General features: G+C 52.2%; 8 protein-coding genes across 8 annotated transcripts; 5 read left to right on the top strand and 3 right to left on the bottom strand.

Annotated features, from left to right (window-relative positions):
- Positions 1-173: 173 nt before the first annotated feature.
- Positions 174-1,490, top strand: PV08_11244 (uncharacterized protein; the record flags this gene model as incomplete). The annotated part of the gene is made up of 1 exon (XM_016385554.1): positions 174-1,490. One exon carries the CDS (start codon positions 174-176, stop codon positions 1,488-1,490), a length of 1,317 nt encoding a protein of 438 aa, XP_016230498.1.
- Positions 1,491-2,376: 886 nt separating this feature from the next.
- PV08_11245 (uncharacterized protein) lies at positions 2,377-3,153 on the bottom strand (the record flags this gene model as incomplete). Its single annotated transcript, XM_016385555.1, has 1 exon — positions 2,377-3,153. One exon carries the CDS (start codon positions 3,151-3,153, stop codon positions 2,377-2,379), a length of 777 nt encoding a protein of 258 aa, XP_016230499.1.
- Positions 3,154-3,933: 780 nt separating this feature from the next.
- PV08_11246 (uncharacterized protein) lies at positions 3,934-5,319 on the top strand (the record flags this gene model as incomplete). Its single annotated transcript, XM_016385556.1, has 2 exons — positions 3,934-4,270; positions 4,322-5,319. The coding sequence occupies 2 exons, from the start codon at positions 3,934-3,936 to the stop codon at positions 5,317-5,319; spliced, it is 1,335 nt and encodes a 444-aa protein (XP_016230500.1).
- A 539-nt stretch (positions 5,320-5,858) lies between these two features.
- PV08_11247 (uncharacterized protein) lies at positions 5,859-6,659 on the bottom strand (the record flags this gene model as incomplete). Its single annotated transcript, XM_016385557.1, has 1 exon — positions 5,859-6,659. The coding sequence occupies one exon, from the start codon at positions 6,657-6,659 to the stop codon at positions 5,859-5,861; it is 801 nt and encodes a 266-aa protein (XP_016230501.1).
- Positions 6,660-8,874: 2,215 nt separating this feature from the next.
- Positions 8,875-10,950, bottom strand: PV08_11248 (uncharacterized protein; the record flags this gene model as incomplete). The annotated part of the gene is made up of 6 exons (XM_016385558.1): positions 8,875-9,135; positions 9,230-9,668; positions 9,737-9,939; positions 10,001-10,098; positions 10,188-10,295; positions 10,347-10,950. 6 exons carry the CDS (start codon positions 10,948-10,950, stop codon positions 8,875-8,877), a joined length of 1,713 nt encoding a protein of 570 aa, XP_016230502.1.
- A 1,136-nt stretch (positions 10,951-12,086) lies between these two features.
- PV08_11249 (uncharacterized protein) lies at positions 12,087-14,393 on the top strand (the record flags this gene model as incomplete). The annotated part of the gene is made up of 1 exon (XM_016385559.1): positions 12,087-14,393. One exon carries the CDS (start codon positions 12,087-12,089, stop codon positions 14,391-14,393), a length of 2,307 nt encoding a protein of 768 aa, XP_016230503.1.
- Positions 14,394-15,905: 1,512 nt separating this feature from the next.
- PV08_11250 (uncharacterized protein) lies at positions 15,906-17,882 on the top strand (the record flags this gene model as incomplete). The annotated part of the gene is made up of 4 exons (XM_016385560.1): positions 15,906-16,074; positions 16,126-16,489; positions 16,531-17,538; positions 17,576-17,882. 4 exons carry the CDS (start codon positions 15,906-15,908, stop codon positions 17,880-17,882), a joined length of 1,848 nt encoding a protein of 615 aa, XP_016230504.1.
- Positions 17,883-18,363: 481 nt separating this feature from the next.
- Positions 18,364-19,529, top strand: PV08_11251 (uncharacterized protein; the record flags this gene model as incomplete). Its single annotated transcript, XM_016385561.1, has 4 exons — positions 18,364-18,600; positions 18,654-19,062; positions 19,115-19,162; positions 19,216-19,529. 4 exons carry the CDS (start codon positions 18,364-18,366, stop codon positions 19,527-19,529), a joined length of 1,008 nt encoding a protein of 335 aa, XP_016230505.1.
- Positions 19,530-20,944: the final 1,415 nt, after the last annotated feature.

The following is a 20,944-nucleotide window of genomic DNA, read 5'->3' on the forward strand; positions in this document are numbered from 1 at the left end:
ACACAGTAAAGTTACCATAGCGAATGATTGGAATGCATGAACCCGTTAGGGCCAGTCCTCCATAAATCCACAAACAAACAAAGCAAGAAAGAAAGAAAGACACCTCCCAATCTGCTTGCTTTCATACAGACAGTTAAAGCTTCTTCCTTTTCTTCTCATCTTCTCCCTTTTTCATGTCTAATCCTCCGCGAGAGAGTCGTCCTCGCAGGGCGAGAAAGAACCGACTGCAACCTCAAACCGGCTCTGGCTGTCGGAGGAGTGGACGATTGCAAAAGAAGCCTCCAGTTTCCTACGCACAGAATGCGCAGCCAAACCGCACAAAACGAACGCACTCTGTCGAACCGATAGTGAAATCTTCGACACCCCCGCCATCTATTCATAGCCTGACGGAGGAGAACCTTCGACTATTGAATGAGCAGGAGATGTCCAAGAGGAAAAAGACGGGCGAAGAGACCATGACCAACACGAAGCGAACCATGACCAGAAGCAAGTCAGCACCTAGCACTAATGGGGGCTATCGAATCCACCGTCTCAAGGCCGTTAACATCTTATTCGATGGCACAATTCCTGAGCACTTACAAGCTGCGATCGACGACATTGTGAGAGTAAAGGCTCCGTCGGAGGAGCGCCGAGCCGTGATCCGCAACGCTGCTGAACGATTCTACCATTCTTGTCGAGGTATCAGTAATGATAGAAGTATGGAAGGCGATTTTGTCGGTGTGTGTCGTGATGCGCTTCGAGATTTGCTGAGACCGGGTATCTTTATTCGACAAGAGGCCCATTGGCGATGCGAATTCAAGCCAGGTATATCAGAGGGCAACCCGATCTTCCGAGTTGACGAAGGGACCCCTGCAATCAAAACACCCTGTCCGGATATCACAGTAGGTATTGGCGAAGAGACGTTCTTGGAGACTCTGTCCTCACCGGGGCTCGGGCTCTCCAAAACTCAGGCCCGGAACTTTGTTCGAAGACTTGAGACAGAATATGACTCTGTAGGCCCGGATGGAGAAAGGCTAGGCCTAACAATCCTGGGAAGTGGCCGCGTCTTCTTTCCTATTGTGACAGTTGAGGCAAAGGCTTATCTAACCGGAAAGCAAGTCTCGGAAGCACAAAATGAGGCCGCGGTTTCGGGAGCGAGTGCCCTAAATTTCCAGCTTCGTCTCACGGAGATGGCGAAGAGCTCAGCCGCGGAGTTTGACGATAAACAATATAAATGCCCACTCTTCTTTTCCATCTGCACCGAAGGACCATACCACGAACTGTGGGTTCACTACACCTTTGTCGAGGAAGGTCAGCGTATGTTCGACATGAAGCTGGTCAAGATCTGCAACGTGATGCTGAAGGAGACCGTCGAAGACTTCTTCTTCGCGGTAGATGGTGTCTTGAGCTGGGGTGCCGGCGCCTTTCGACAATCGGTGGTAGACCGGATGCGATTGGTGGCCATCAAGAAGACATTGGACAAAGGCGGCGAAACGAACCCAGCGAGTTGAGACGCCCTGTGCACTTTTCCTCAGTTGCAAACAGGAGGTTTGAGAGGAAGCGGAACGGTCCCGCGACCACGACCTAGAACGAGGACTAGAAGGATGAGAGTAAGGTCGATGACGAACCCCAGGATGAGGAAAGGGCGGCCAGAAGGACCCTATGGTTTGATGGTCGGGACGTGGCCTGGGGGACCGAGAGGAAACGACACAAATGGGGAAAGGGGCGGTTTGGAATGGAATAACAAGACCTGGTCGGATATGGCTGGAGTTCGACACTGACTTGATACCCCGGCGTGTTTGGAAGGCTTCATTTTTGTTCCTAATTTAGTTTCCCACGAACTTCAAATGGTGTTTTCAGATCCGATTCTTTTACCTTCTTCCCTCGGAATCGCTCCAGGTAGTCGGGCAACGAGAGGCTAATGTTCGTGGATACAGACACGTACGGAAGGAGTTGGCCGGCGCACGTTTAAGCATTCGTGTCAGAAAATGTATAGTGACGCGCGAGATCGAAAGGCCTGCTCAACCAGCAGAGAACGTATGGACGTTGGGATATGTCCACAACGAAACTGAGCTTTACGGCTTTCCAATCGAATTTCTACACCCTGTACCGATCCTAATGTCACGTCCAGGAATGGAGACGATGCGATCAACCAGGCGACAACCCAAGAAAGAATATGGTGAGTGTGAAGATGGATGTTACGCTAGACTTCATTTATCCTTGCCACGGGGTGTTCTGACTGCTTGTACTATGAGAGATGGTATCTAGGGAAATTTATGCTCTCCGTTGTCCATTCATGCCATGTCCTGGGTGCTGGTAGGAAGAGGGTTGGTTGTCCTCCAAGATCCAATCTGTTTGAGAGAAGACTCGAGTAGGAGTGGGAAGTGTCACACACACTCAGCCACCCAATTTCATGTGCTCCAGGAATCCTCCGAATGCACCTCTCCACGCTTCAGCGCCCATGGCAGCAAATCCTACCGCGGCCTCCTTGATTTCCTTCGCCGGCTTACCATTGAGGATTTCAAAGGTTTTGTCCGTGTACTCGGCCAAAGGCATCGGCGGCGGTAGATCGGGCTGCTTGTGTGCCGCGTCCAAGTCGGTTTCCACGTACGGCGGCGCAATTTCGATGACATTGACATGGGTACCGGTGAGTCGCTGGCGCAGACCGACCATGAAGTGATGTACGAATGCCTTTGTCGGACAGTAGATGGGGAAGATGCCCATGGGAACGAACGCGAGACCTGAGCTTGTTATCATAAACGTTCCCTGGTCTGGACGCTTGAGGAGGAAAGGCACAAAATGACGTGCCAGGATCATGGGTGCGGTGACGTTGGTAGCGATTTCCCTATTGATTTTGGCGTCGTCCTCGACACTCGTTGTGGTCTTGAAGTCGAAGGTATACTGAATGCCACTGTTCACCCAGACGGTGTCGATATCGGGATGTTGCGTTGTGAATGTCTGGACGTGGGCCGGAAGCGAGGCAATGTCGGTGTTGTCCATGATATAGGTCTCTAAGCCTGGGAGCTCGGACTTGAGTGCTTGCAGACGCTCGGCCCGGCGACCAGTGATGATGACTTTCTTCCCCATCGAGTGGAAGCGTCGCGCAAAGGACTCGCCGATGCCGCTCGTGCCTCCTACAATGAGGATGGTGTTCATGGTCGAAGTCGCAGACATGTTTGCTGTGTCGGATATGTCGCAGCTTAAGATGGCTTTCAGGGTGGCTGTAGTGTGATGTCTTCTAGGCTTATAGAACCGAAGAGTTGAGGATGTCCGTCCAACATGGCAGCGAGCTGAATGACCTCTACTCTTATACTGGTGCAGTTCTTGTCGTCCACATGGATCGGGCCAAATAGAACCCTCAGGCTCCAGCCTGCTTTGACGGCGACCTGGAGATAAGGAGCAGCAATACTTCCAAAAACAACAGAAAGCCAGACCATGGTCACCTTCGGATTTGAGAACGCACCAAACGAACTATATTGTTCGTTGTACTCCCTCCTAACGACCCGTGTCGCCGGGAGGTCGGTCTTAAGACCTGCTCGAAAAGGGAACGCGCCGATTTTGTTATGCTCAAGGCTAGTCTCTAAAAGGCTAGTGTTCCGGGGGCTGCCAGCCTCGACCGCCTGAATGGAAGCGTTTGGGACACGAAACATACAGTGAGCGCTGTGATATTGAGCATATGGCATCTCCAGGAGATTCCTTGTCTCGTGGAAGTAGGTGTAGATTGAGGGATCCTGAAGCTGGGAACTAGTGCGGCAAAGCGTGGTGACTGGTATTCTAGTTTGGACGAAGCTCTCTGGCTTTGATTGATGCCGACGCGGAGAAATCCAATCGTAAACTCCGTCCAACATCGACGCTCCTCATTCTCCTGCGGGCCATTCAGCTTTCCTGTTCTCGTACCTGCGTTGACAGATCTTCGCTTGTGAAAGTGCGGCCGTCGAGGCTGCTGAAGCCAACATGCTCAGTGGCATCCTCCTATTCAACCAGAAGGGCGAGAACCTCATCTTTCGCGCCTTTCGTCCAGATTGTCGTCCTCGACTAGCCGACATCTTCCGCATCCAAGTCATCTCCAATGCCCAGGTCAGATCACCTATTCTCACCCTTGGTTCGACGACCTTTAGCCATGTCAAGCACGAGAACATCTATATCGTGGCGGTCACTAAAAGCAATGCCAATGCTGCAATTGTCTTCGAATTCCTCTACAAGTTCATCGGGCTGGGAAGACAATACTTTGGAAAGTTTGACGAGGAGGCCGTCAAGAACAACTTTGTGTTGATTTATGAGTTGCTCGACGGTACGCTTGTGTAGTCTACCCTAGGTGCAGTCACACTAACAATGTCTCTAGAGATCCTAGACTTCGGCTATCCTCAAAACAGCGACATCGATGTGCTCAAGATGTACATCACCCCGGACAACATCTCCTCTGCCATCCGTTCGGTGTCCGCGCCCTCGAGCGACACTTCCCGAATCACGATGCAGGCTACGGGAGCCCAATCTTGGAGAAGAGGTGACATCAAGTACCGGAAGAACGAGGCGTTTGTGGATGTCATTGAGGACGTGAATCTTCTCATGAGCGCGACCGGCACCATCTTGAGGGCAGATGTTACTGGCCAGATCATCATGAGGGCATATCTTACCGGCACACCAGAGTGCAAGTTTGGACTCAATGATCAGCTCGTCGTTGGACAGATCGCCCACGGCCTGGATGGTCCTGTTGGGAACCAAGACAGCAGACGAAAGGCCACGAGAGCAGCTGCCGGCTCCGTCACCTTGGAGGACTGTCAATTCCATCAGTGTGTACAGTTGGGAAAATTCGAGACTGACCGAACCATCTCCTTTGTACCACCAGACGGAGAGTTCGAGCTCATGAAGTATCGAGCCGTTGAGAACGTCAACCTCCCTTTCAAAGTACATGCTATTGTGCGTGAAGTTGGCACCACCAAAGTCGAGTACAGTATTGCTGTCAAAGCGAATTACGGAAGCAAGCTTTTTGCGACGAACGTGGTGGTCAGGATACCCACGCCTTTAAACACTGCAAACATCACCGAGCGAACTACCCAAGGTAAGGCGAAGTACGAGCCAGAGAACAATTGCATCGTGTGGAAAATTTCTCGTTTTACTGGTGGCAGTGAGTTTGTCCTCAGCGCTGAAGCACACTTGACCAGTATGACCAACCAAAAGGCATGGTCACGACCACCGCTGAGCCTGAACTTTTCGCTGCTCATGTTCACTAGCTCCGGGTTGTTGGTTCGGTATCTCAAGGTGTTCGAGAAGAGCAACTATAGCAGTGTCAAGTGGGTTCGGTACATGACCAAGGCGGGAAGCTACGAGGTACGATTTTGATATAACATGGTCACTCCGCGCATATTGTGGGCCCGGTGTCGTGCAGCAGCACGAGCTCTTATGCGACAGTTTCAAGTGGTCTTTGAGACGATTTCTTCGCAGAGGAATGGCCAAGGCGAGACCGTGGAGGAGGCGTATTTTGTGACCGGCCCGTTGAGTCGCGTTTGGCCTGCATGGTCACATATAACGGCACTAACCGATGAACGGCCGACGGCCACTCAAACCCAAGCGATCATGGAGAAGCCCTTCGGCAATGCGGCGAGCCTCGATAAGGCCGTCCACGCGGCCAGTTCCACTTCCTCCAACGCTTCAGCATCTCATTACAAACAACCTGATGTATCCTTTCTGTGGCCGACGCCTTCGGCTGGTCGTCATATTGGCTATTGGCTGCGAGTCACGCGTGCATGACATGAGGTGGAATGCGAGAAGATGAAACCATGATTGGCATGAATCAAGAGGTATCTATGAAAGCCGAGCTCGCTGGAGCTGGGCAAAATTGAGTATAGTCATACAGATGAAGAAGTATGGCAGGACAGGTGCTACCAAGATGCGATGTCCAAATCTGTTCTGGAGATCCTGCGTCCTCTCCTGAGGCCGACATTGCCTTCTCCCACGAGGAGACTCCACCGCCTACCCAGGCTATCCTTGTCCTTCCCTAGTTTCCTTGCGCACTCGTTCCAGTCGCGTTTTGAAAGTTTTAGCTTTTCGAGTACTGTCTCGACGAGCATTCTGTCGTCGGCAATTGTCCAGGCTGGGTCTTCTATTGAAGGTGATGATCCGTAGGCGGAATCACGGTCTGAATGGTTGTTGCTTGCGATTGGACTGATGACAGGCATGTCAAGGTCGTCTTCCGGGGTCTCCTCGGTTGGTGTCTCGAGAGCGTGGAAGTCCTCGGCCGACAGGCCCATTGGCATGTATAGGGGGACCTTCCTTCGCCTCTTTGGAGTCCGGACGGGCTGTGGTGTCTGTGGGCAATCTTGCATAATGGTATCTGAGGGGGCGAGGTCAGCCTCGAAATCACTTCGCCGTCTTTTGTTTGCGCCTCTGTGAGGTGCCGACGGGGGTTGTGCGTGACTCGCGGCGAAAGTTGGCGGAGCGACTTTGAAAGGATCTTGTAGTTGACGTGGAGGACTCGGTATCGAGTGTTCTATCGTCGGTGGAGCGCCTAGGATGGCATGTAGCGCGCGACAGCTTGAGGACAGCGGGCTCGGACGCGATTGCGCGGATGGTGCTAGTAGTAGTGGTTGGTATGCGGCGAAAGAGGGTAGCTTGGGCCGCTGAGGCCTCGAGTCGGGTATGAATTGTCCCCCATCGCAAGCGAAGGCAGATGGGAGCAACATGGCGAGAGAGAGAGAGAGGTCTTATGGCACCAATGGGCCAAAGCTTTGACAGCGACGGGCCGCGACGGTTCAAGATGCGCCGGGAGAATTTATGACGCGCGCCGGCGGGAAAGTGGTGTTTTGATGTGCCAGAGACGGTCGCAAGTATATAGCGAAGCTCATCAACGAGGGGAACAAGTAATGCGACAAAGAGGGGAGGGTGTACTGGCGGTGTGAGACGGAGACCGAAGGGCTGCAGGGACTGTGATGAAGCTACTGTACAGCGACTGCAAGGTGCGAGAGTTGGGAGAAGTGAAGTGGGAAGTCTAAAAGCGACTGGGGGGTGTGTGGGAGATCGACCATGCGCCGGAAGCTGGCAGGATGCGAGGGAGAGTGGACGGAGGAGGGTGGAGACTCCAAGACAGGGGGGAGACACAAATGCTAGTTAGACCTAAGACCATACTTGACTTACATATCCGTACAATGCCTCCAAGACCTTGTTTGTAGCCCACAGCTCCTGAAAACACCAAGCAGGAATTCTCTACGGGGGACAGAGGGAGCGTCTGTACATACAGTAGATGAGACTGGCACAGGACAGAGCGGCACACAGAACAAAAGAGAGGACCTTGAGTTGAGAGACCACCTCAGGTCTCTACAGTACCGTACACCTTAGGCACCTTAGCTAAGGGCAACTATGAAAACTAGAGAACTCCGGGCGGTACTAAGTTAGGGAGGGAGAGACCGCCTCGTGCTGGCAGTTTGGGGGCTTGTAGGCTGTAGCATATGCACCCCTGACATTAGGCACCGGAGGAAGTGTAGACATGCGCCTAAAAGAGACACCATCGCAGGCTTGCAGCGCCTAAACCGCACCAAGGCCCACTAGGCTCATTAGGCACACCAAAGGAAGCTAAGGCAACTAGGGAGCAGGCGCACCAGGCACGAAGAAGTCAATTGCAAGGGATTAATAAAATCAACCCTTCGGTCAAAACCAAGGCAACTCTTATCGCAGTCCTGCTGGTACTGTACTCGTGTTGTAGGTAGGTAAACATACTGTAATTGCCTCCCCCCTGGCCCCTTGTCGCTCTGAGCCGTGACGACGCCCCTTCGTCATCCAGAATCCTGCCCTCTTTTTGCTCGTACAAATACTCTCTCTTTGCACTGTAAGCTTCGGAGTATTTGTTGCTGCTGCTGCTGTTGTTGTTACACAGTCCGCCTCGTATTCGCACTCCGTACCAGTACTCTATTATCATCAGCCATGACTCCGTCTCTATTCTTAGTACGACTCGATCGTACAGTCCAACACGTACATACAGTAGCCCGCAACCGGATGGATTGCCTGTCTTCTCAACAACATCTGATGATTATATCCATGGCAGTACAATACTCACGAGTCACGAGTCATCGTCAGGACTGGCTCCACAGCCAAAACCTGTTTCTACTTCGTGGAAAGCTACGAGTCCTCCCGTACAACAGGTACTGTAGTTTCCTAGCTTGCTTTGCTGCAGTGTTTCATTCACTCCTACCACCTATGATAGCCTAGAGGTATCGCTATCGGTATCGATTGGCGTCGGAGAATTAGATTGAACTACTCTGTCCCCAACCTGGTCAGAACCTATGAAACGTGCAGCATGCCACGCACGAGCAGCTTGCGTCTTCCCGCGATCTGATGATAAGTGAGTAGGCAGAACGGGAGTGACTAGGTACACCTCAAGTGGTTAGTTGTAGACTTGTAGCCTGGTCGTCGACCGGGGGGTATGCCTGTGCGCAGCTTGGTGCTTGCTCACAGTCGCCTCGTCAGATGAGCCAGGGTGTGCATTGGCGATTCAAGATTACGGACTGCCTTATTACTCTCTCGTACTGTGCGCGTCGACGGCGCCCAAAATCGCGAAAATAACGCGACACGCGTCAAGACTGCGTACACAGCCCTTGCCTAACCGAGACTAGTGAAATGCATCACTTGACCTCGTTCTCATCTCGCTTCGGTTTTGGTGTCGAAGTGTAGACTTTTGAACACTCTGCTCATTCACTCGCTTGTCGTCGACTCTTCGGTCGATAACCTTGGAAGCTAATGAGATACAAACAGGTGTGAGGTATGCTCTCCGCGCCCCAAGGTTGGAGGGACATCAAGGCACTTGTAAGGCAATCGTATCAACAACGTCTGGCTGATTGCTCTCCTTTGACCACGTGCTACTTGTATACCGCGAAGTGGTGAGTACACTACCAAGTGCCCTGCTGTCTAAACCTTCTGCTCAACCGGCAGATGAACTTCGGACACCACCTCGACCGCCTGTAACTCCTCGACACCGTCGTTGGTCCGTGCCAGACTCTCAAACGGCATGGCTCTCTCCTCCTGAGCGAAATTGCCCACGAATGACAGTGCAAAATATACCACGCTGCTGATTGTGCAGGTGTAGAACCAGCTAAAGGCGTACAGATGAGTCCAGCCGTTTCCACTGGCGCCGATATGGGCACCAAACGTCTGTGCAAATCCTGGAAGCTGTCGGGCCATTCCAAAAAAAGGAGTCAGCAAAAGGTTTGACTGAAATCGCAGCTATTACGATTTTTGTTGGCCTCGGCCACGTTGAACTTACCATGAAACTGATCGAAATGATCCACGTTGCGAATGCCCTCCACGAGACGCCGTGTAAATACCAATATCTCCCACGTGGTTGGTACAGGTCCCCGACAAAGACATTGCCTTTGCGGACCACCAGGTAATCCGTCAAAGCCATGCCGAGAAACGACCCCAAGAAGATGCTGTAGCCGTTCAAGAACTTGAGGAACCCCGTGGCCGTGGCAAGGATCTGCCATGGACAGATGCACACGCCGAGGATATAGCACATCCACATGCCACGTTTGATGTTGAGCCAGCGCGGGAACAGGGACATGAAGTCCGCTCCGAACGGAATGACGTTGGCTCCCAGTTCGATCAGCGTGTTCCCAAAAATGAACACGAGATTGATGATGGCCAGGCCGGCCCGGCGACCATGACTAAAGTCGTGGTCGAGCATGTCATGGTTCAAATCCCAACTATTCCAGGGGACGTACCCTTGTCAGTATTGTGCAGCGAGATCCAAACGAAATCTTCATCAGCTCACGGGTTCCAATCTATGTTTCCCCATGCATTGAAGATGCTCTGGGTGGCGTATATGCCCATGGCGGCGCACGCTGTGCTTGCAGCGGGAAACATGATGAGCTGCGACCACACCGGAGCAACTCTGTTTCGTGCATAACGTGCAATGTCCGGTTGGTTGACCATGAGTGTTGTTGTCTTGGCCAAGCCCGAGTTCACAGCTGCCAGCTATTACTCGCGGTCAGCTGTTTGCATCTTTCCTTTTTCCACTTTGGTTGCCCCAGCTTACCAATGCCCAAGATAGTGCCGCTCCATGTTTGGGCGCAACATCGTACAATGCCTGATGTGCATGTCCTCGGCCGGTCAACATACAGTATATGAAAAGCCCTGCAATGTGATGAGTGAGTGATCCCTACGCCAAAACAAAGCAGCCACGGGGATGAAAGCTTTGAGGAGGGTGGATGGTGAGTTCTTACCAATTATGACCGGAGGTGTGACCAGCATTTGAATCTCGTATGCCCGACGAAGCTTGGGGAGAGGCACATTGAGTGTCCAGCATGTCATGAACCAATACACAATGATTCCTGCGACAATTAGCCTCGGGATGGGCTTATTTGGGTCTTGAACAAACATACCAATGAGCTGTTGCACCGTTATATGCGAACTTTCCGGGATATGACTTGGCATGTTCCAGTATCCATTCCCAAATATGCATCTCAGCAGGACGGAGGTAAAGTAACCGCCCGTTGCGATGGTGACGCCACCCCATATCAAGGCGCACAGTGCTCGGATGATGACGGGGAAATACGATCCCCAGAGACCCCAGACGAGTCGACTTTCAACGGGGAACCCGAAATGGTACGTCGCAGCTGCGCGGGAGTGAATGACGATCCCGACTGAACCGAAAACGAAGCCGAGGAAGAGGCATCCCAGTGCTTGCCCCGGCGTCAGTCCGTTGGCGAGGAGTGCGGCTCCCAAGTACCACATCCCAGGCGAGAATCCGTAATTGAACCAAAAAGCTGCATAGTCGTACCATCCCCACGTCCGATGACCGGGAGGGCTGATGTCCAGGTCCTCGTTGGTCCATTGGTTGCGAACCGTTTCCGTGGTCGTGCCGTTTGCAGCGGCACTGGGTTTCGTCTCGACGTACTTGACGAATGCTTCCCGGCTGGTGAAGGCGTGCTTGAAGTCTTGAACATTGCGTCTCACACGCTCTTGGAACTTGTTGGTGAGGGTCATGGTTGAGGTGTGACGCCTTTCATTCACGCGATCGACAAGACCTTTCCTAAGAACAGGAGGGGGGCCCATTGAGTGTATTATATACAGATAGATTACAGAGCGTATCTGGTAAGGTCGTGACAGGACCCAACAGGTTCCAGCAAGAATAGACTCGTCTTTCTACAACTGAAGTGCCTAGGTAGGTACCTCAGGTCGGTATACTGTATATACCCCGGAGCTTTAAATCGACCAGTCGGAGCATGGCCAAACCAAACATACCAGCCCCATTTCCCTTATCACGAGGGTGCGTATCGGGCTATAGATACAGTACAGTATGTGGTTCACTCTGTATCGTCCGAGTACCGGCCTATCTACCTACCTATCGCCCTACCCGCCTCCTTATGGGACGACGGCATGTACAGTGTGCGGAGGAAAAAAAGAGACCAAGGTAAACGCAGATGTATAGCTATCAGCAACAGCATCGACTTCATCAGTGATAAGGCCATCGGCCGAGGCCGGGATCTTTTATCTACTCGTAGAAAGTTGTTGCCGAGAAGTCGGCCTGCAATTTAGGGCGGTCCGGCTGTTTCGGGCATGGTCGCGTGCCGAGCGCAGACAGCGCTTCAAAGTCCCTCCATGGGTGCTGTACCGCACAATACTTTGCGAGGTAACATTAAGCGGACACGCATTCGATCAAGCAGCGGATGGAATTGATACCCATGCTGCCATCGTGCATGCCTTCATGCCATTCGGGGGCTTGGGCAGACTCACGCGGGCAAGACACTGAACAGCAATTGTCCGCTTCAACCTCGTCCCAAAGGCCTCATTGCGACCGGGTCGAACAACCCTCACACATAGGCAACTGAAAATTGCTTGGTGACAGGAGTCTCAACCAGTGATCGTGGTGATGATCGTCGGTTCCGATCGGCCCAACTGGATGTCTTCGTATCCAAGGCTGGGCAAGGCGCCTCACGGGTCGCATTATTCTTGCTCTATCGTGTTAGGCTGCCAAAACTTGGACGCGGGGCCGAACCTTGGCGGTAGGCAAGGTGAATTCATGGTGATTACCCAGCTGCATGGTAAGTGACATGACTCGCTCTGTTTCTAGACAGGTTTTTGGTGAGTGCATGGTTAGGTAACCTTCCGCAACTGCGATCATGTCTGAAAATAGTCACCCGATGGCCGGTGACGAAGAAGATGCCGTGGGACAGCAGAACGACACAGTGTCCGCATACCTGGCCACCTTGTTCTCCATCACGACGTGTGATGAACATGAGCAGTGTGACAGCAGCTGTTCTGGAGATCCAGTCTTGCTCCAGCCACTAGTATCTGACAGAAACAGAGTTCATATTTCCACGCCGCCTCGACCTAGGATCATCGATCCTGATACTCAGCTACGCGACAGGTCCTGGGCAGACTCTCAACAGTTCCTAGGTCTTAAGTATGAGCCAATCGATAGCAAGTCTGGCGAGATCCGACTCCTGAAGATCAAGCCTGGCGTCTTTCGAGCCGACGTTGTCGAATGCGAGATGTTTACCACATCCCTCTCATCCGAAGAGGCGTTCGAAGCGATTTCGTACTGTTGCGGTGTCCACAACGCAAGCGAGCTTATCATTTGCAATGGCCAAGCTCACCTCATCTATCCATCCCTCAACTCGGCAATCAAGGCGTATCGCAGCAGCGGGCACGTTTCAAGACCTGTTTGGGTGGATGCAGTCTCGATTAACCAAGTCGACAAGCAAGAGCTGAAGGAACAAATCCCGCTGATGAGAGCAATATACAGCCGTGCTCTCCAAGTTTTCATCTATTTGGGAGACTTCGACAACGCTGATTATCAAGGATTTGACCTGATGATGAAGTTGAGCAACGTCAACCTCCACCAGCAAAAGCTCTATCCGCAAGAACAGCACAAACCGGTTCTCCCGCTAGAAGTTCTCGTCCAAAGGTACCGGTTGCCTCCAGCAGGACACCAAAGCTACCGCAACTTCGTGCAACTGCTCTCCTTCCCATGGTATCGACGTACATGGATCTTGCAGGAAGTAGCTCTGAGCAAACAAGCCGAAGTGCATTTCGGACGACTCGGTATCAAGTGGGAGGTCTTGGCGAATTCGGCCTACTTCTGGGTTTGGAGCGGACTCTCCAGATCAGCCGACTACGGCGGGGATACCGTATCACGATACTCCGAAATCTCACTCGCCCGACTTCTGGATGTTTGCAAAGTCGCCATCAGGGCCGACCAGACCTCCCTCATGGAAATCCTGCGGCATACTCGTGATTTCCAGGTTTCAGACCCTCGTGATAAAGTCATCGCCATTTTGGGAATGGTCGGAAACATGGATCAAGAATTGGCTTCTCTGGCGGACTATGAACTCAGCGCTGATCAGATATTTCACAAGACGGCTTTGTATCTGATCCATAGGAACTGGGTCCATCTTTTGCTTGCTCATTCCGGCCTCCAACGGCGACCCGAAAACGACAACAATCCCTCTTGGGTACCAAATTGGACAACAGACTCCAGGAAATACAATGAGAGGCCGCTGGTACTGCTGAGACAAGCGAAAGAATTTAGGGCCGGTGGTCGTGCATCACTATGTCCACTCACCTGGCTATCGGACCAAGACTATCCCAAAGAGCTCCTGGTTCTAGGATTTGCCTCGCACAGAATTAGCTGGACGGGGAAGGCCTGTCCTTTTGTGGCCGAGGGACAGATGTACCCTGCTGACTTTTCTTACGTTGGCGAGTTTCTGCATTGGTACAGAAAGACCCGGGAGTGTCTGGCCACCGTCGTACAGGCGAACGTGCTGCAAACAGTGTACGACGACGTCGAGGAGGCTTTCTATCGCACACTTCTCGTCGACGATCTTTACCCTCCCCACCCTCAATTACCAAACTTTTCCGATATCCAAGACCCAAAGGCAGAATGTGCTCTGGCTATTGAGGCACTCTTACAGATGGCGACGACAGAGAACCCAGATGCGGAGCTTGGCAATATAGACCGTGATCAGAAGATGACATCAGTGGATACATGTATCATGCAGTTGACGACGGCGCCAAGGGGTCGTCGATTCGCTGTCACAGATACTGGATATATGTGTCTGACGCCTGAGAAGACAGAGATCGGCGACCATGTGGTTCTCCTACACGGCTTTCCAACGCCGTTTGTGGTGAGATCCGTGACCGAGGAGAGATCAACCAAGGACATGAAGTTGACAGGTACAAGGTCACTGGACGAATTGATGGGGAGCGTGATGTCGCTCGGTGCGTCTGGTGCAAGAGAAGCGGCGCAGGGGTGGTTCCTAAAGGAGATGCTGGCGAGAGGTTATGATGGCATGATGAAACGGAAGAACGTGACCCTTGTGGGACAGCTGGTTGGAGATGTCTATGTGCACGGCCTGATGGAAGGTGAAGCGTTTCCTGATGCCGAAGCCGACTACACGAAAATGCAGGCCATCATGCTAATTTGATTGCGAACGTGGAAATGAACATATGCACCGGCGGCCTGGCCATTACGCCGCATTACGGCTGCTGCGAATATGATCTATCAAGAAGACGGCTCCTTCCACGTCAAAATTCGGATCCAGGGCTTGTCGGGTGTCCGACGCGTCACTTGGGGGTACACAAATGAGGCATTGAACAAGACAAGCATTCCGAGCCTGACTCCGTCTGGGTTCGCGGACTTCAATGCAGGTACCCGGCGGGTATTCGGTAAGGGAGGGTCATTTGTGTGTGCGCAGTGGCCTCGACAATATGATTTCCAGATTCCGGGGGGGGGGGGGGGGGGGGTGGGAGGAGAATACGACAGTTGAACGCGTGGAAATTATGGCGGTAGAGAGCTTTGCAGGTGATTGGACGGTTCAGAGGTGAGAAGGAGGACTTTGAGTGGCTATAAACGCGTGCAGGTCACGCATAAAAGAGGTTGAGTACGGAGTGCTATCGTGGAATTGGTACTTCTGCATCTTTGTCGTTGGCGTGTCACTATGAGCAACATCTGTCCCCGAGCTCAATGTGCGACTGTTGCCTTCTAATAGGGGTCATTGTCTGTCGACTCATCAATCTTTCATTCGGTCCCGTTTCCCGGTTTCATGTGCACAGCCCGGATCCCAAGCAGGGTGGCGCCGGTCGCGAGGCTGCCGTCAACAAATCGTTCACGGTGCACAGCCGTTCCAGGGCCCATAGAAGCGCCGTTGCCTGGTGATGTGCCAGGTGGAAAGAAGCCACGCCAATGACCTGGCCAACTTTTATTCCTGCCGAGAAAAGAAGGGAATGCTTAGCACGGCTAGGTGAGACGTCAGTCCCCCGTTTATGTACGTGAAGCACTTCTCCCAGTTAGGCTTAGCGCCATATCAAATGGTCGCTGCCGCGCGCAGTGCAGGACATGGCGGCCGGGATTCCTTGCATAGCCCGTAGCGAACACATAGGCAAATATAACAGTTGTCCAGACTGGCTTACAGGACTGTTATTCTGATATTCAAACCTCGGAAGCTTAGGGCATCTCTCGCCAGCCTAGGTTGAACGCTCATTGCGCATGTCTACAGGCGATGAGAGGCAAAAGAGATTGACGGACCATGCCTCCCATACCCAGGGCCGCAAGGCAACCATGTTGTCACTTCAGTTCCAGGTAATTGCCGCCCTGCTGCCTAGCAGCCTCGTATTTTGTACGTGTACCTGTCTTGGCGGTGGTGGCAGAGCGTCGTCCGGGGCAAGGTTGCTGGAACTATGAGACGCGAGACGGCTTCGTATCACAGTGCAGCTATAGATTGGCCTCCCAATCCAGCATGCAATAAATATCAGCAGAAGTTCTCGACAGGCCAGTCTGAGCTCCTTTTTGAAACGGTCCGTTGCGGACGTGGAGCGACTGGCTTAATTTGTTCCTCGGACGCCTTTTACGTGGATTGTCGTCTTGCCCACAGTACCTCCCAATTGGCGACTTGACTCACACTACCAACATAGTATTCTGGCACATCTTGCAAGGAAAGATGCCCTACGACTTCAGTATCTGCAAAGAGGCAGTTCTGGGCATCATTTACGGCGACCGAGCGATCGGCAGCATCACCAACGAAACGATCCATGACTACCTCTGGCATGGTCCAATTACAGGCCTCGATGCCAACTCACGAGCTGATTTTCTTGCGATTACATACCAAGGTAAGCCTTTCGAATGGTCAATAGTCTGTAGACATATTAAATCTCCTACAGGCTGCGTTAAGATCTGCGGTGGCGGTAAAATAGCCTTAAACGACACTTCGAAGGCGCTAAACATTGCCGCAACCTGGATCTTTCCACTTGCTATCCTGTTCAGCCTTCCATGGGATTCCCTCCATCGCCGGAAGGTTCGAAGAACACTCGAGGCTGTGTCGAACTGGCTCGGATCCCCGCAGACAGCGCTCACGGCGACGATCTTCAACTTCCGTCAGATCAGAGAATGTCATCGCCGGGTCAAAGATGTGAGCCGTGAGATGCAGTCGACGGCCAGTGACACATACTACACACTGAGCTGCTTGAGCCAATTCGAATTGCCGCGAGATAAGGCGGTTCAAGAAGAAATGCTGCGTGTGCTTGTGTATGGCCTCTTCCGACCCCTGTCCAACGACGACAATCAAGACGTTATACTGTTGCGGCAACTTCTGTCGATGATGGCATATCAACTCCGGATACTTCGGAGAAGAGGCGTCATCCCGACCCTCGCCAGTCTCGCGACCTTGTAGCTTTTATATTCTCGGTGGTGCTTGCGTTTGCAGAGTTGGGAGACAATTCGACGGCTCACTCACTTGCCCTTGGCCTGTTGCTATGTTGGCTTCCTATTCTTGTCATCTTCACAATTGTGGATCGGAATCCTATCTCCGCGGACCGCTCTGCAGAGCTGCTGAGTCGGTGGCTTCACAATGTGCATGCGATTAGGGAATGGGCCCTGAACCAAGGGCAAAGTCCTGCAGCCATTGCTTGGTGGAACTTGCCCAATGCAGGGAGAGAGCGTTTCGCAATCGGCGATTTCATTGGGCAGGGCCGACGTATGCAATATGCTGGCTTGACCTCCGCTGTAATCGAAGAGACTGAGAAGTACCAAAGCCAGTTCGACGCGTCGATCCGCTCATTCGACATCGTGGCAGAACGTGTTGACGTCCGTATATACCGCAGGCCGGTGTCTTGGTGGGTCATCACTGTTATCTCTGCCTCCATAGTTTGGCTAGAGATCATGATGGCTTTCATGGTTGCATTCACGACGCCAACGGTCGGACTGGGCTGCCGCTCCTTTAGTGACGCTATGCTTGCATTGCTTAGCTCGGTAAGCTGGTGTCTCAACATCCTCTTTTCTACACCGACGACGCTCATTCGGATTATATCGCACTTCTTCAATGCCATCACCACCTTAGTCCTTATCGCTATCATCGGGTTCCAACTTACGGGCGGAATGAACAACTGCTGGTGCAAGGCATCTCTGTTCAACTATCCGCTGTTGGGCGGCTATGTCGATTTCGAGAACGCAGCGTTTTACAGAGAGCACTTCAATGTTGCAAAGTATTGGGCGCTTGGCACATGTTTTGGGGGGCTCGTACCCCTCCTCGCTTTCGCCGTGGCCGTCTTCTGGTGGTTGAAGTGTCAACACTTATGGTCGGTCTGCGATCGGAATGTTTCATATCAGTTACAGGCGCTTCACGCAAGCAGCACGTGGCTTCGCTAGTGAAATCTCCGAGGACGACAAAATTACACCTCCTGGAACCAAGATACATGACTCACGCAACGGGCCATCATTGATCAGTTCAACGCCCCCACACCGAAGGTTGGCACCTTTGACGCATTCAGGAAGGATGGACTGGCAACAGAACCCTCGCCATCTCCATCAAAGTCCAACTGGCGCAAGCTCTAGCTTTCAGCGGTCAAGACCAGATTCATGGTTGGCTCCGGGACCTCGTACATTCTTGAACATGGTGCTCCTCATTATTCGAAAGAGATGATGGAGATTGATCCACTTCCACCCGAGCGAACGTATGAACTCCACCCAGTTCCCACGTCTACCAAACCACAGATGGCCAGGGCCTCAGCAGACTCGGCATGTTTGGCGCGAAATCTCTACGCTGCCAACAGACGGTTTCCTGGAGTTAATGGTGACGAAGTAGAATGGGTCGTTGCTCATGATCTGGACTGGGCAACTGGTAACAAGCATCGTTTCTTTCCGTAGTAGATGTATGGATGGAGGGGTCGATCCTCGGTTTATGGAGGGTCTCCAACAGGCGTACCGTCGATCTACTGCCTGTCTCCACGAAAGTCAAAGTAGAGCTTGGAGAAGGTTCTCCACGCGACAGAAACCCGTCTACTGCTGAGGCCGTTGTAGTCAGGCTCATGCAAGGCTCTTGAATGGCATTTACCTCAAGGAAGACAACACAGAACACTGCCAACAAAAGCGTTGCTCGCTATCTTGTATCGACGGTCGTAGAAATGCCTGACACAGTCCAGAATGGTACGACCGCTACGGCTATACCGCATGCCGTCTACGGATTCATTGGTCTGGGGAACATGGGTTTCGGCATGGCCAAAAATCTCAGAGCATGCATGCCCAAGCACAGCAAACTGCTAGTGTGTGAGTTGAACATCACCAGGGGGCAGCAATTCGTGTCTTCCGTCGACGGTTTGGTCGAGGCTGTAGAATGTCCCAAAGATATAGCAGAGCAATGTGTACGTCGTGTTGATGATGCGGGACCACGAGATGCTGACTGTGCATCTACCAGGACATCATCATCACAAGTCTGCCGCACGGTGATGCCGTGCGGCAGGTGTTTACCGATCCATCCACCGGGCTCTTGTCGGTCTCTCCACACTCCGGCACTCGCAAGTTCTTTCTGGAGACATCAACCATCGAGGTCCGGACGTCAAACGAAGTTCTTGAAGCAGTCAAAAGGGCCGGGGTTGGGGACTTCATCGACTGCCCTGTGTCTGGAGGCATCCCGGCCGCCGACCAAGGAAACCTGACGTTCATGGTCGGTGGAACCCAGGAGCTTCTGGACAGGGCAAAGCCTGTGCTCGCAACCATGGGGAAAGCAGAGAACGTCATCTTCTGTGGTCCTGCTGGAGCCGGACTGGCCACGAAGCAGATCAACAATTATATTGCCAATGTGTCTTACATTGCTCTGTGTGAAGGTGTGTCCTCAAAGCACCACCGCGGGCCTCTGGGCGACTAACACGACTTTAGGGATGAATACGGGTATCAAATATGGCCTGGACCCAAAGGTCCTGACCGGTGAGTCCTTTGATACAAGGGGTCGCCATGTTTCCGTCGCTGAACCGGGACAGACGTCATCAATGTGTCGAGTGGGATGTGCTGGAACTCACTACACATGAACCCGGTCAAGGGAGTGCAACCCGATTCTCCTTCATCGCGAGACTTTGAAGGAGGCTTCAAGACGGAGCTGGCCAAGGGCGTCATGGACATGACGGTGCAATTGATGGACGACGTCGGTGCAAAGCATGTCATGGGCCCTATCGTGACCGACGTCTACGCCAGAGCAGTCAAACACCCGAGATGTGCAGACAAAGAATGCAGAAGTATTTACAGGCTCTTCTCGGAGAATGAAGGGCGAGATCTTGGGAATACAAGGATAGAGTAATGCAAGGATAGAGTAGCAGCATTGCACTCGCCCAAATGCCCTCTACACATGTGGCAGGCTTCACCGTATCCAAAGTACCACCTTTCCCCACTGTTTCTGATTCCATAAGAATTCATATGCACTCCTGGCCTCCTCCAGGGAAAACACCTGGTCATCGATAACCGGTCGGATATCGTGAGCGGCCATGAAGTTGTTCATGGCGAGGAACTGCTCTTTTGAACCGACATTAACACCTCGAACGATTGATAAAGTTGCTAAACAGTCTCCGGAATTACACGATGAGGCTATGCCCTTACTACCCAGAAACCTTATTGATAAGATGAGCCCTTCGATACGGATAGCTTTCAGTGACTGCTCCATCGACGAACTTCCCTCGACTTCGATGATATAGTGTATATTGTGGCCACGAGAGAATAGTCTTTTTACCATCTCATCTTAATATGAATCGTCTTTATAGTTGATAACATGATTTACTCTTATCGCCTACAGTTTCGTTTTCTTTATAGGCGAAGATATTGTCGTGATAATCGTGGCTTCTACCTCAAGTGTAAATTATAGTGCAAAAAGACTGACTTCGTCAGTACTCTATATTAATATAGCTTATTCCGTCTACAGTGCTCATTCAGGAAGACTATACAGGGGGTGCCATGCGGTGACAGCAGCACATGAAAGTGTTATCGCTTCGAACGTCGTGAGGTGCCTGAGAATCAGTACAAGTCCCTTTTCTGGGAAGACTATATATTGACGCAGGACGCCGTCGAGATACGTGCCGAGCGTTGTCACTCTTTTCTCTGAAGTCAAGAGTCTTTCTTGCCAGTCTTGATGAAATAAGGGGCACACCTTGTCGCCTACTTGAAATTCGCTAACCTACTGACCTGTGGTGATGACTACCCCAGCGTCATCTGACACCGGCACGACGTCTTCTTCACGGCCCAAGGGTAATTACCCTGCAGGATAGCGACGTCGCGGTAGTTCAACGATGCGGCTTCGGAACGAACAAGACAGTCACGGCTTCCAAGTGGAGGTATTGGTACTGAATCCTGATATTGGAGGCCGTCGAACCCATCGTCCTTGGTTGGTCTGACGACCCATCGAGATGTAACCGTTGGCAAGGACATCCTGTCATCCCGGAGAGCGAGTTTGGTTGCCATGGACAGGCTGATCGGGGCCTCACAGGGCAACGAAAGATTTAAGAGTAGCTAGCCCGCCCACCACATTTGGAGTACTTACGGTAAGTAGGAAGCCAAAGTGGGACGAAGACTCCCTACTAGTTAGACTGGCGTTTCGTACTCCAAATAGTTACTTAACCCTGAGAGCCAGACTCATTGGAAGCGTTAATTACACACGAGGCTTCGTTGGGAAAAAGGGCAGCATCAAAATTTGCAGGGCGCTTTGTCTTATTGTAAGGACTACCT

Source organism: Exophiala spinifera, assembly GCF_000836115.1.
Source record: "Exophiala spinifera strain CBS 89968 unplaced genomic scaffold supercont1.9, whole genome shotgun sequence".
In the NCBI taxonomy this organism is placed as follows: domain Eukaryota; kingdom Fungi; phylum Ascomycota; class Eurotiomycetes; order Chaetothyriales; family Herpotrichiellaceae; genus Exophiala; species Exophiala spinifera.